The sequence below is a fragment of the Simochromis diagramma genome, unplaced genomic scaffold (assembly GCF_900408965.1).
Source record: "Simochromis diagramma unplaced genomic scaffold, fSimDia1.1 OVJJ01000481.1, whole genome shotgun sequence".
Classification (NCBI taxonomy): Eukaryota; Metazoa; Chordata; class Actinopteri; order Cichliformes; family Cichlidae; genus Simochromis; species Simochromis diagramma.
The window spans coordinates 2,524,794-2,537,339 of record NW_024386898.1 but is presented as its reverse complement, the minus strand read 5'-3'; the positions used below and the strand labels follow the sequence as shown (position 1 = coordinate 2,537,339).

The 12,546-nt window shown below is 40.2% G+C and overlaps 1 protein-coding gene across 1 annotated transcript in view; it reads left to right on the top strand.

Annotated features, from left to right (window-relative positions):
* plpp4 (phospholipid phosphatase 4) overlaps positions 1–10,711 on the top strand; it is a 53,468-nt gene extending 42,757 nt beyond the window's left edge. The window contains exons 6-7 of the mRNA XM_040034469.1: positions 4,375–4,545; positions 6,097–10,711. Coding sequence (XP_039890403.1) covers positions 4,375–4,545; positions 6,097–6,305 — 380 coding nt within the window. The 3' untranslated portion in view covers positions 6,306–10,711. The remainder of the gene's footprint in view (positions 1–4,374; positions 4,546–6,096) is intronic.
* Positions 10,712–12,546: the final 1,835 nt, after the last annotated feature.

Below are 12,546 nucleotides of genomic sequence, written 5' to 3'. Positions count from 1 at the left end.
TTAGAATTAGACAATATTGTTTCTATCTACAGTTCCCCTATTTTCTGTCTGGAGTATTTCAACATTGTCTTCAGTTGCTCAGATTTATAGACTGCACGTCAGTTAAAATGGGCCATTTGCAGAGTTTTATGTATGAAATCCACATATTACGAAAAAGCTCTGGTATTTAACTATAGCAGCAAATTGCTACAAATCAGGGAGAGTTTTTGTGTGAGTTTGGTGACCTGTGCAGCCTCCTTCTCATAAATGGATATGTGCCTGTCACTCTGAATGAATGATTATAGCGAGAAAGAGCAGTTTACTAGATGGCTGCTCCAGCTGGGTCATGATTTTAGAAGAGAAGAATCAAAGCATGTACAACGCACAGAGTAATGTATACGTTTATCATGTTCAAACAGTGAAGATGACTTTGTGCAATATGATACCCTTTTTGAAGTGTTACATTACTGCTGTTACTAATACAAAAATGACGTGTGATCTGCTCTCCAGAAATTGAAAAGATAATATTGAAAGTCTTGTTGAACTAATATGAGTTAGACCATGCTGACTGAACATTTCAATGTCCGACTCTATGGTTTATTGATAATTTGGTCCTGTCTTTCACAGTGAGTAATGTAATTGTCTTAGCTATAGTAAAAGCTATTAAAATAAATGGTGTGAGCTGTGATGGGAAATGTGGTGAGGTTGCCCAGAAGTGAGATTGATGGGCAGTGAGGAACGCTTAGGCTGGGGATCCTGGATGGCTTGTTCATAACCTCTGAGCAGAGGAACTCAAGTGAGCTAGAAAGCTCAAAAGTAATGCATTTTTGGTAATGCTGACAATGTCCAGTGTGTTATTGCATACAGAACAAGGTATAGCAAATACTGGCGCAATTTAAAGCTTGGGGTCCACTAAGCCTCTCTGTGCAATGCATTGTTAATATTGGGCAGGTGTGAATTTCCTCTGGGAGCCTCTTAAATCTGCTGTATATCACCCAAAGCTTCATTATCTTTGTAGTGTTTGCATCTTTCCTCACATTAATTGGGCTCCCAGTTTACCCCAGTATACTTTTCAAGCAGGATCCAACTTTTGCTAACATCTGATGGGTAAATTGGCTGGCTAGCAAGAAGAAGATACATTGTGAGCAATCCAGCAAAAACAAAAAGAGCAAAAAAAAAGCAAAAAAAAAAGCAGAAAAATGTAATATAGGAAAGTATTCTGAATAAGGATGCAATGAAGGAAAACTACAATATCTCCATAACTTCCCATGCGAGTAACAGTGAATAACATAGCAATAAATCTTATATTAGCCTAAACCAACTGTCCACTATGCTGGTGTAAATTGCCCAGTGTAAAATTCAGAATTGTTAATGGATCCAAGTCATCACCTGAAAGCAAGACAGGCAGCTGTTGGCACGGCTGAACTTTCTGCCTCTTCCTTCTACCCCCATTCGATTTCCTCGCTTTCTCTCTCTCCTGGCTGCACATGTGTCCTGCTGGTCTTAGTATTCTGGGCCAGATTGTGGGGTGAGTGACAAATGGGCATCTGATGGGTGAGGCTGGGTGCTGTTTGGCCTGCTGTAGCAGTTAACTAATGACCCTGTGCCAGGGCAAAGATTAATGGCTCCATCACAAAACCTTTAATTCTGATAATTAGACTGCTGCTTTTTCTACAACATCAGTTAAAACAAGGGGTGGTCTCTTCAGCATTGCATGGCGAGTAGCTCAGTCACGATTGTTTTCTTACTCGGGGCTTTACTTTTCACTGTAACGTATGTTTCTGTGTGTATGTGTGTAATTTATAAACTCTAACCCACTCTCGAGTGTGGTACGATTTGGGACATGTGTGTTCTCTTCTTTTTGTGAGTGAGTGCTACCATAGGATCACTAATCCGATGATTTTCTTATGTACGGCAAATTTAGACCATTACCAGTGCACATGTTTGGACTGTGGGAGGAAAACCGTGCACCCAGAGAGAACTCCCACAGAACTCAAACATAGTCCTCATATAGAAAAGCCCCAGCTGACTCATGGATTCAAACCCAGGACTTTCTTGTTTTGAGGTGAGAGCTGTTCAGTGTTCAGTCATTAGGAAGCTAATTATTTCACGTGGGATGCACACATTGATGCTGCAAACAGACCTCATTTTGCAAGAGTATGCAAATTGCTAAACGAGTCTCCTTGAGAGTGTGGGCTCTGCTTAGCTCTGTAAGTGTAGTTTTCTGCTTGCTCCCGTCTGCTCCTAGGCACCTGCAGAGTGTTTCAGCACAGCGTTTAGAGACTGCAGTCTCAGTGAAATTACCTGTGAGTGGGTAGCTGTGGGAAGAGGTCAAAAACTCCAACAACATCTCATCATAACGACCTCATTGTGATGATCCCTTGAAGGCCACAAGCCAAAACACCTTGGTCAATTAAAAAATGTTTATCTGTACATTGCAAGTTTTGCTGGAGGTTTGACCTCTTTCCATTTTCTTTATCATTCAATTCATGCACATTGAAAGCAGGTAAAAGTGCAGTGGAAACACATACTCAACTTCTGAAAAACTGCTGCAAAACTCCTATCAGTTTCCATTACATTTTTCCAAAATGCTCAACAGTTACACAGATGGATCAGCTGGTCAGTGAATCGATCCCTAACTCCTCCACAGGTTGAAGTATCCTTGGGCAAGGTACTGGAGTCCAAGCTCAACCTGATGCTTAAGCATGTGTGTGTTTGTGTGTGTGAATGTTAGTGTTGTGTGTCATATGGTGAAAATGAGACTTATAGTAATAAGTTGCTTTGACTGCTCAGCTGAATAGAAAGGTGACTTATAAGTACAATTTCATTTACCTTTTAAACTACATAAATATATCTGTAGTATGATTTTATATAGACAGGTTACTTTTGGGGCTTCTTCATTCGCCTCTTTTCCCTCTCTGTATTTGTACACCACTCCACATTTAATCAGGAGTTATTAATCTCTCGCTCTTTTCCACAGCTTGTGTTTTGTCCTTTCTCCCTCACCTCAACCTCAACCCATCACGGCAGATGGCTGCCCCTGCCCGAGCCTGGTTCTGTTGGAGGTTCCTTCCTGTTAAAAGGGAGTTTTTCCTTCCCACTCTTGCCAAGTGCTCATACAATAGGGCAGGGGTATTTAACTAAAATTTAAAGAGGTCCACTTAGAAGAAAGTTACTGAAGCAAAGGTCTGGATGATCATAATGTTTAATTATATACATATATGTATGATTTTTCAAAATTCTCGCCATTAAAAGTTTAAGTGTTTAACTTCAGAAAAATCTAATAAAGGGCGTAAAATCTCGAATTGCCTCTTTTCTGTTTCCTATCCGGACTGAAAAGTCTCAACCATTATAAATCTCAACACAGCTGAACAGTTGTGAGCAGTTTTAGAGGCTCCCTTTATTCCCCTCTTTTAATTATGGAGAGAAATGTGCCGCAAAAAGGGTTGCAAATGTGTACAATATGTTCCACAAGTGTAAATTTAAACTTACAAATATGTACACCAATTTTGTGTGCAACTTTCTAGGACTCTCAAGCGCGTGCTTCAATCCACACACAAGTAAGAAGCAATCTGACCACACGTAAAACTATTTTACAAACGTGTGCGTCAAAACCTGAATAAATACTGATCATTTACACACAAATTTATTGTGAGTGAATTGAGCTCTAGCTTGTCCTGCAAGGATTTTAAAGCTAGAGCTCAATTCTTTAGTTTTCATTATAACAACTGTGGAGAAAACTGCCTCGGTTAAGTGCGTAGACCCAAACGTGGTCAAGATGCACAGGGCTACTTTCCTCATACCTGAGAAACCTAACTCAGTTGAAAAGTGCAAGGATCAGCACATACAAGCTGCTCTTTCAGGTCCTCATCATCTTAGAGATCAACAAATTGCATCTGGAGAGGCCCAGCGTTCACCCATTGCTCTATTTCCACTGTCCACTTTTCATTTTTGCACAGCACTGTTCGTTCCTAATTTTTTCCTTCCTTCTTCCTTGTCAATTTTTTAAGCTTTTCACACAATCGTCTGTATTTCTCCCTTTCTTTCTACCATCTTTTCATGTGTAACTTACTCTCAGCTATTGACACTGTAGAGTCAGTGTTTACCACCTGGAATGCACAGAGCTGATTGGCTGAGTGGTATCACATCACTCTATTATTTATATTTTAGGGTCTTTACATTATAATATAAAACCCCTTGAGGCAACTGTTGTGATTTGGTGCTATGTAAAAAAAAAACTGAATTAAAAGTAACTGAACTAGCCTTGTGTGACTGGCTCACTGACTGTATTTATATCAAGAGCCTAGATCAAGACAACAACTGATAATCTGAATGTTGTAACATAACATTCAACATTGATTTGTCTCTCTTTCTTTCTCTTTGTCTTCCCTCTAGTTGCATTCTCAGGTCTTGGTTTCACCTCCTTCTACCTGGCGGGAAAGTTGCAGTGTTTTACGGATCAAGGTCGCGGGCGTAGCTGGCGTCTCTGTGCTATGGTGCTGCCTCTTTACAGCGCCATGATGATTGCACTGTCCCGGACCTGTGACTACAAACACCACTGGCAAGGTCTGCCTGACAACTTAGACATGAGATTTTCCTCCATTTATTAGAATTATTGCCACAAAAAGTCTTGTGCCCGTGTCAGCCAGAAATTATTGATGTTCAGTCCAACCTTGCTCAAGGCACTTTTGTAATTGTAGATGCAGATGAGTAATGAGGCCTATGCTTGTAACAGCTGTATTCCTATAATCACAACAAGCTTTAACTTCATCATCACACCTGACAAATTGAGAGGAAGCTAAAAAGTGCAGCCGGTACGATAAGCCCAACTAAGAAGTTCACTTGTTTGTCCAACAGGCGTAAAATTGTGTCTTAAAGAGCTGTCTTTAAGATATTGCATAATGATTAATTCCTGAAAACTGCATCAGATGCATCATATCATTCACCAGCTTCGGGAGGAGATTATGATTATAAGGTTAAGGTTTCATGTTTCTCCACATCATTATTCTTTCTCTGTTTTAACTTCATATATTTACTAAAAGACTTAGAAAAACCTGGGATGGAGGGGTGAAGCGAGAGGAAGCGAATGAATATGTGGGTGAGGTGTGTAAAAGCGTATGTGCAAATATGATGACAGTTCTGTCATGGGGTGTTAATTAGTTTTAGAGAGCCATATGTTCCACTTTTTTTAGGAACTAAAATATATTTACAATGAAAGCAAAGCACCTACAGCAGTTCAAGACAAGCCAATCATTGCATGGGTCCTCATTGTGTTTCTTAGCTCGACTTTTTGTCGTGAATCTCCTCAGCAAACTGTAAGTACGCAAAGGGCTATTAAACTTGAGGGAGCTCAATCTGCTCCCACTGTAAACACAAGCTGGGAGCTGCCATTAGCCAGGCTGCGGCACCATTCTCGATAGATACTAATGTTCCTCACCATTCCTTTTCACTTTGGATGTGCCCTCTGTTCTCTGAGGGGAAAAGGCTGGCCTTCCACACGCCGTCTCAACGAGGCCGCCCAGCTAATATATCGCATCAAGTCACAGTCTATTAAATTCGGTTGACAGCAGTCGATGAAACATTCAGTGAGCAAACTCGTGCACTGTACAGCTGTTGAATGGCGGGAATCGATGTTGCAGTATTTTTTTCATTTCACCCAGAAGGACGAAATAAAGGGAGACCTGTGGAAAAAACATCATTTTGATATGGCAGAAGCCTCTACTTGAGCTGTTTCAGCCACCAGCTGGCTGTGTCATTTTGATCTATATGGAGCAATATAGACTTAATACTCACCATGGCAGTGTGATATTATGTGATATATTATAGCTTAAAGGTGGCTAGGTATAATACAAGCCTGTTCAGCATATGACAAAGTGACACAGACAGCCTCCTGTCCTGAGGCAAGTGAAGCCACCGCTCAGCAGAGCAGATTCGTTACTCTCCCTTTCAAGTTTCTTTCATCGAACTCCAAACTACAATATAAGCACTGCAACACATACATCAATGGCTTATTAATTGTGCTAATTCTATTTGCAGGTGTTATTTTACTTCCTTCACGCAGGCTAAACTTAGCTATCCATGCATTCCTTTAAATATATCTGTTTTTGTGCCTCGCAGACGCTTTTGTTGGAGGAGTGATCGGGTTGCTGTTTGCATACATTTGCTACCGCCAGCACTACCCCCCCTTCCTGCACATGGACTGCCACCTGCCTTATGCCAGCCTGGCTGTCGCCACGCACACGCCCATGCATCCTCAGGACGACCCGCAGCCCACTGACAACGCCACCACCCTTCCCCTGGAAGGCTTGACTGAAGGGCCAGTATGACTAGTGGCCACCACTGAGACTACCCCCAACGCCCTCACCAAGCCGCCAAGCCCACCCCCCATTCCCAGTGACTGACTGACTCTTGTATACATTCCAGTGGACAGTGAAACGCCCCATGCATTTCTATTCTCTTAAACCCCACACTGCGGGTGGCGCCTACATTATTCCTGTTTTGTTTTTTTTCTCTTTGATTTTGCTCAGCAGCCATTAAAGTCTATATTTAGATGTGTTGTATGCGAGGAACCTACGAATATGGGACATTGCCACAGAGAGGGACGAGAAAAAAAATGTTGAAAACCTGAGGAGATGTCTTACTAATGGCTGTGAAAGAAGATGAAAATATTGCCAGCTTTCGCTGGAATCTTTCTGTGTAATGAGAGACACGGTTGGCAGGTTGCTATATGCTGGAGTATATTTATTGTTTGGTTGTAAAGAAATGGGACAGATGGTTGAGGAGATCCCATGAAATGTCACAGCAATCAAACCATGAAATTAAACTAGTGTTATTGTATATGTCACACTTTAAAACAAAATGTGGAATCTGATAGCACCTCATGCCAGAAACGAAACAACATCCTGTGTTTCATTTAAATCTACAGATGTCTTCTGCATTTTGTAGGGCACCAGGCCTAAAACTTTAAGGCATGCAGGAGCAGTCTATATTCATACCTCTACTATTTCCAGCAGTTTTATTTTATTGTCTGGCAGCATAACAATAAATAAAGAACCAATACTCACTTAGGGAAGCACAGCTCCATGTCAAAAGCAATGTTTTTTTTTTTCATTATTCAAATTCTCACCATTCTCTTGGGCTTTAAACCCTGCATATCACCACTTCCTCATTTCTCTTCCTCCTCCTCTCCTTGTCACCATCAAACTCTATTTTTCACTTGCTTTGCATTTAACACTTGTTCCCCGAGGTTGCACAGGGACACGGACCCTCAGTGGGGGCAATCAATAACAGCCAAGCGGGAGTGCTGTGGCAGAAGTGTGTCTGGGAAGGCCCAAACCCCAATCTGCTTCTGCATTAATCCTCATTAAGCACGGTCAGCCACTGCTCCTTATGAGGGCATTAGAACTATATGAGGTGCCCCGTGAACTGCCCATGCATCGCAAATGGCTTTCAGTCTAATGTAGCCCCACAAATAGACAATCTAGTATTCAGCAAACTAGAGATCTGAACCCAGGGCTGTGATTATGGTGTATTTATCATCCATTAAAGTTCAATTTTTTCTTAATATAGGGACAGCATGTTGAAACAAGCAAACACCAAAGATCTGTAGGTTTTTTTTTATGCCTAGGTAGTATGCACCAAGTTTTTCATTATGAACAGAAATCCCAGATAGCTAGATGACTGGTTTCCTATCATCAACAAAGCAATTTGTAGGCTTTTGCAGTTAGAAATGATGTTTTTTTTCGTTGCCTTGGTTACTATGCGCTTTTTTGCCATTGCTGTGACATTAATGGGAAAATTAGATATTAGGACAGCTCTAACCCAAACGAGCACTAAAAAGCAATGTGTTGGGCGATGCAGGAGAACTGCACAGCATAACAGAATGAATGAGCAGCAAGCCAAATGTAGAAAGCTTTTTTTTTTTTCAAATCCTGTCAAGAAGCTCGTGAGCAGTGTTTTTACATTCTCTACAGTCTGTCGCCACATATGTTTTAGTGGAAAACATCAGCTGTACCTTCGGCTGTTGTTTCACTTTATCCTGGGCGCAGTTTGGCTCGTGGCACAAAGGTAGACAAGGAACGATCTCTCTGATCAAAATGACTTTTTACATGATTTATTTAAACGTGTCACAATTAAGCCTGAATCACAAATGCAACCCATTGGCAGCTGTTGAAAAGCATTTGTGTGTGTGCGCGCGCGCGAGCGTGTGAATGTTTTTGTGTGCAGCGTTTGACAAGGTCGATCTCACAATGATGCAATACAACGTGAAACTTTACAAAGAACGAACGTTTCACCAGAGGGAAAAAGGTGCTCGACGCTGCGCATCAGACTCTGTGATGGGACTTGAGACTCTGAGAGCTGACTGTAAGAAAGGAGAGTGACTCCATAGAGTCTTTCAGCACATGACTGCAAATGTGTCACTGTGAGATACTGGCTTTGTGAGGCAGATTTTCAGAGATAAAAAGGATTGTGACACAAATACACAATGTTCTATACCTGCATTTGCCTGACTGATGGCGGTCTGATGTTTGTACTCTGTCATTTAGTTTTCTCCTATTATGTGGTACTGTATATTGCAGGAAAAGCATTGTTCAGAAGTCTGTATTTTCACCTTTTTTCAACAGGGGATTTGAGTTCCCCGCTCTCTTAGAAATAATCTAAGATCACGGCTTGTTTTCATTTGGTGCTATAGATGCTGTTGTAGCAGTTGGTGTCCTGTTATTTCAAATGGTTGATGTGTCACTAAGAAACGAAATTTAATCTTTTTTTTAGAGAGAGAGAAAGAAAAGTTATTAAAATAAATATTTAATTATTTTAAATTAGATAAGCAGCCAGTGTGTACTCCTCAGATATTTTTTCCAGATGTTTCACCTTCACAAGGACTGAAGGCATAAATAAACTTAAGAAAATAAAAATACTGAAGAATATTGAGATGATTGTCAGCTATCATGAATAGATGTCTGAAGAAAAAAAAAAAATCTTTGTTCATGGCATGCCAGTTCCATTTGTGAGAAGATTGTTTTCTATCAATAAGCATGTCAGGCCTTGAGAAGTCTTTGAGCTGTGTTTTGCTATTTGTATACTTTATGTACAATAAAGGACTGCAGCTATGTGAACCTTGTCCATGAAGAATCAAAGGATCCTTAGGTATCTTGTGCGATCGTGGGGGTCTATACTAACTCTGATGAAAGAAACTGAAACTCACAAATCAAGGTTTGGGGTATTAGAATTAAAAAAAAAACTGTATTTAGCAGCTACTACACTGTTCCTTATATTATGCAAATGAACAATCTTAGATTGTGCAGTAGCAAACATCTGAATGAGCTCAGTTAGTTCAGTTACTTTATGCTTCAGCGGAGCTGCCATCGGTTAGCACAGCGCAAGCAGAACTCTGGTCTAAGTGTGTGTTGTGCTTTACTGCACCAGCTGTGTTGCACTCTTGCTTAGGGAGTTTCCAATAAACATATTTGTGCCTAAGACTGCCTGTTGATTTTCATAACCTGATTGGGTTGCTGTCAGTGACAGCTCTAGCTTTTCTTTTCTTTTTTTTGGCCATGCTAATGACAGCAGTGCTAATACGTTGGTCGGTCAGTTCACCACACTGGAATAACTGCAGCTCTTGGATGAGTTGGCACAACGTATCTTACAAACATTCTTCTTAGTGACTTTGGTGATTACTTGACTTTTGAGTTTGGCCTCAAATGGGTGGCCTGTGGTAATTATAAACCGCACTCCACATTTCCACATTGCTTGTATCAGTTTTTTTAATCTTTCTTTTTTTTTTTAATATAAATTACAAAAATATATATTTGGATCTTTTGAAAGATTGGACCCAGTTACTGTGAGTTAGTTTCATGGGAAGGAGACAATGCTTACCAACCTCAAACCAATACTATAGCCTAGCAGAATGCATACTAACACTACAGAGGTGTAATTGATTCACCTGGTGGCGACTAAAGAGGTAAAGATGCCTTTTATTAAGCTTTCAAGTCAACTGAAGCTCTTAAGATTTTAAGATAGCTTGTTAATGAAAAAAAAATATGAGCAGGATTTTTATTTATGGAAAGTTTCCTTAGAAAACATTTTTACAGAACTCTGTGCAGTCTTAGGTATGGCTTCTATAGGCAGTAAGAGGGTTATTTGATTAACCGCCAATATGACCACCCCTCTAAATTCAAAAGTTTGTCAGTTTGTTGAGCTGCACATCTTAACACCTTTATTTGACAACTTTTACATCTGTAATAACACAGGTGTGTGTCATAACTGTAGTGTGATAACTGAATTTCTTACAGTAAAGCATTACTGTGTAACACTTTACCCTAACACTGCTCCTCTGTATATGAGAGCATTCTTGAGTTAAATGTAAGGCCATCTGACAGCTAAAGCGTGGCTGAAATCTGAAAACAAAATGACTGAACAAGAAAAGAACCAAAGAGCTGATATGGCCTAGTCAAAGTCCAGACCTCAATGCTGAGACAAGACCTTCTGAGAGCTGTGCATGAATGAAAACCCACAAACATCAATGAACTAAAGCAATCTAAGGAGCTTAGAAAGAAAGCGACTGGACCTCTTTAAGTCTCTTTAGAAGTCCAGTCACTTTCAAACCTGCAAATAATAGAGTTTGAAAATACATTCAGTAAATTGAATGGCTAAAATTTCAAACCCTTTTCATGAGGGCCTTTAACCCTTGTGGCGGTGTTACTCATGGAAGTAATTCCTCCTGAGTAATAAGATAAAGACATCACAGATCAATGAGGTTGTTGCTCCCAGACATCTCCCCTCATTGCACTGATGAGTTGCTGTGATGTGTCTTTTTTCCACAGCATATTAAAGTGTGATGACAATTGTGAAAGCAAACGGCCTCAAGGTTGGCGAGGGTAATTGAAAGAAAAAACAGAAACTCAGCTGAAACATTTAAGTGCTGTGTGATGTCTAAAAAAACCCCCATCCAATCAGACCCAGCAGAGCTGCAGCACCTACTTCAACAGTAAGTGGAGAAAGTCTCCCTGCTGAGAGTGAATCTTTGACAACCTGAAAACTCCAGGCTTCACCTAACACCTCAGACAGGTGTGAGGGTGTGAAATATGATCCATTCTGCAATAAAAATTTATAAAGTGAACGTAATCTGACGTTCACAGTTGTTTGTTTGGATTTGACAGTGAGCTGGTAAATAAGCACAATATTTCCTAGGAGCTGGCGCTTCTGCTAGGTACAGTAGATAGTGTCGTTTCAAGGCACATTGAGCTCACGCGAAACTGAAAACCACCCCCCCACACACACAATCACTATTACACAGAAAGCCACAGTTGAAAATGTCTTACGGAAAATTTGGGAGAAGCCTCTTGCTGTGAACTAATAGAGATATTGTTCTGAATTGCAGAAAACTAAAATTTCATACAGCAGTAAAAAGCTATGTGTAACACGTTTGTTTGCCTCAGAAATAGGCAAGATGATTTCCATTCAGTATGTGATTGATTAGAGTGCTCAATCACAGGCAAATGTCATCCCTCAAAACACCCAGTATTGTTTTCCTGTCAAGGGCAGCTCCCCACTTCTGGATGAGCAGTGCCATTATGGGAGTCAGATCAACCTAGATCTAATGCATCAACAGTCAGCTGGCATCTAATATCACTTAACATTGCAATACCCTTCAGGAGGCTGCACACATAAACATAGTGTTTTCAAAGGGGGTTTCAAAAAGAATGTGCTTAGAGTATAAGGGAAGAGGGATCGTTAATATGGTAATTAGTTATTGTAGATGCTGATAAGATATCTAACAGTGAACACACACACACACACTATCTACCCTATATACATTTTTCAGCGGTGTGAACAAAAAACAGCTTGATTAAAAACACTGTTAATCAATATACATGGCATTATCTTTGCAATACACAAATAACAGAATTCCACCAACACTAACAGTGACACTTATCAGACATGTGCTTCAGGTCAGATCTCTGCTATTAAAGCAACGAATCAGTTGCAGAGTTGGGAAATTAAAATTATTAGAGTCACACAGAAGTAACAGTTTTATGCATAACGAGAAAAATTGGGGTAGATGTGCTTTGCCAACTTAATGCAGAACATGAGAATGTTTTTGCCAAATATATCTGAAGCATTTTAATTGGTTTCAGTCATTCTTCTGTGCTGCAGCAATAAAGGGATCGACCAGCGTTTTAGTATTTTATGTTCATAGTCACAGGACTCAAAACTAATTATCTTGCAAACGATTACTTTACAGTAAGTTTAGGTATCACGGTTCAAAGGATTGTTAATGCAAATATCTATAGCAACTGACTGCATTTAGGGATTTAAGCATGGTCAGGAAGAACTGCTGAAGTTTAAACTCAGCACCACATAGAAAAGAAAATTGACTTTAAACAAGTCGTGGCTGCTGGTCAGATGGACTAAGCTGAGTATTTAGAAGAAACTGCTACTAGGATTTTCCCATACAACCATCACTGAAAGGTTAACAAGAATTCTCACAAAAAACAGGGAAAAAGAAGAAAAAAAATATCCAGTGAGCAGCAGTTCTCTAAATGAAAATTCCTCGTTGACACCAGA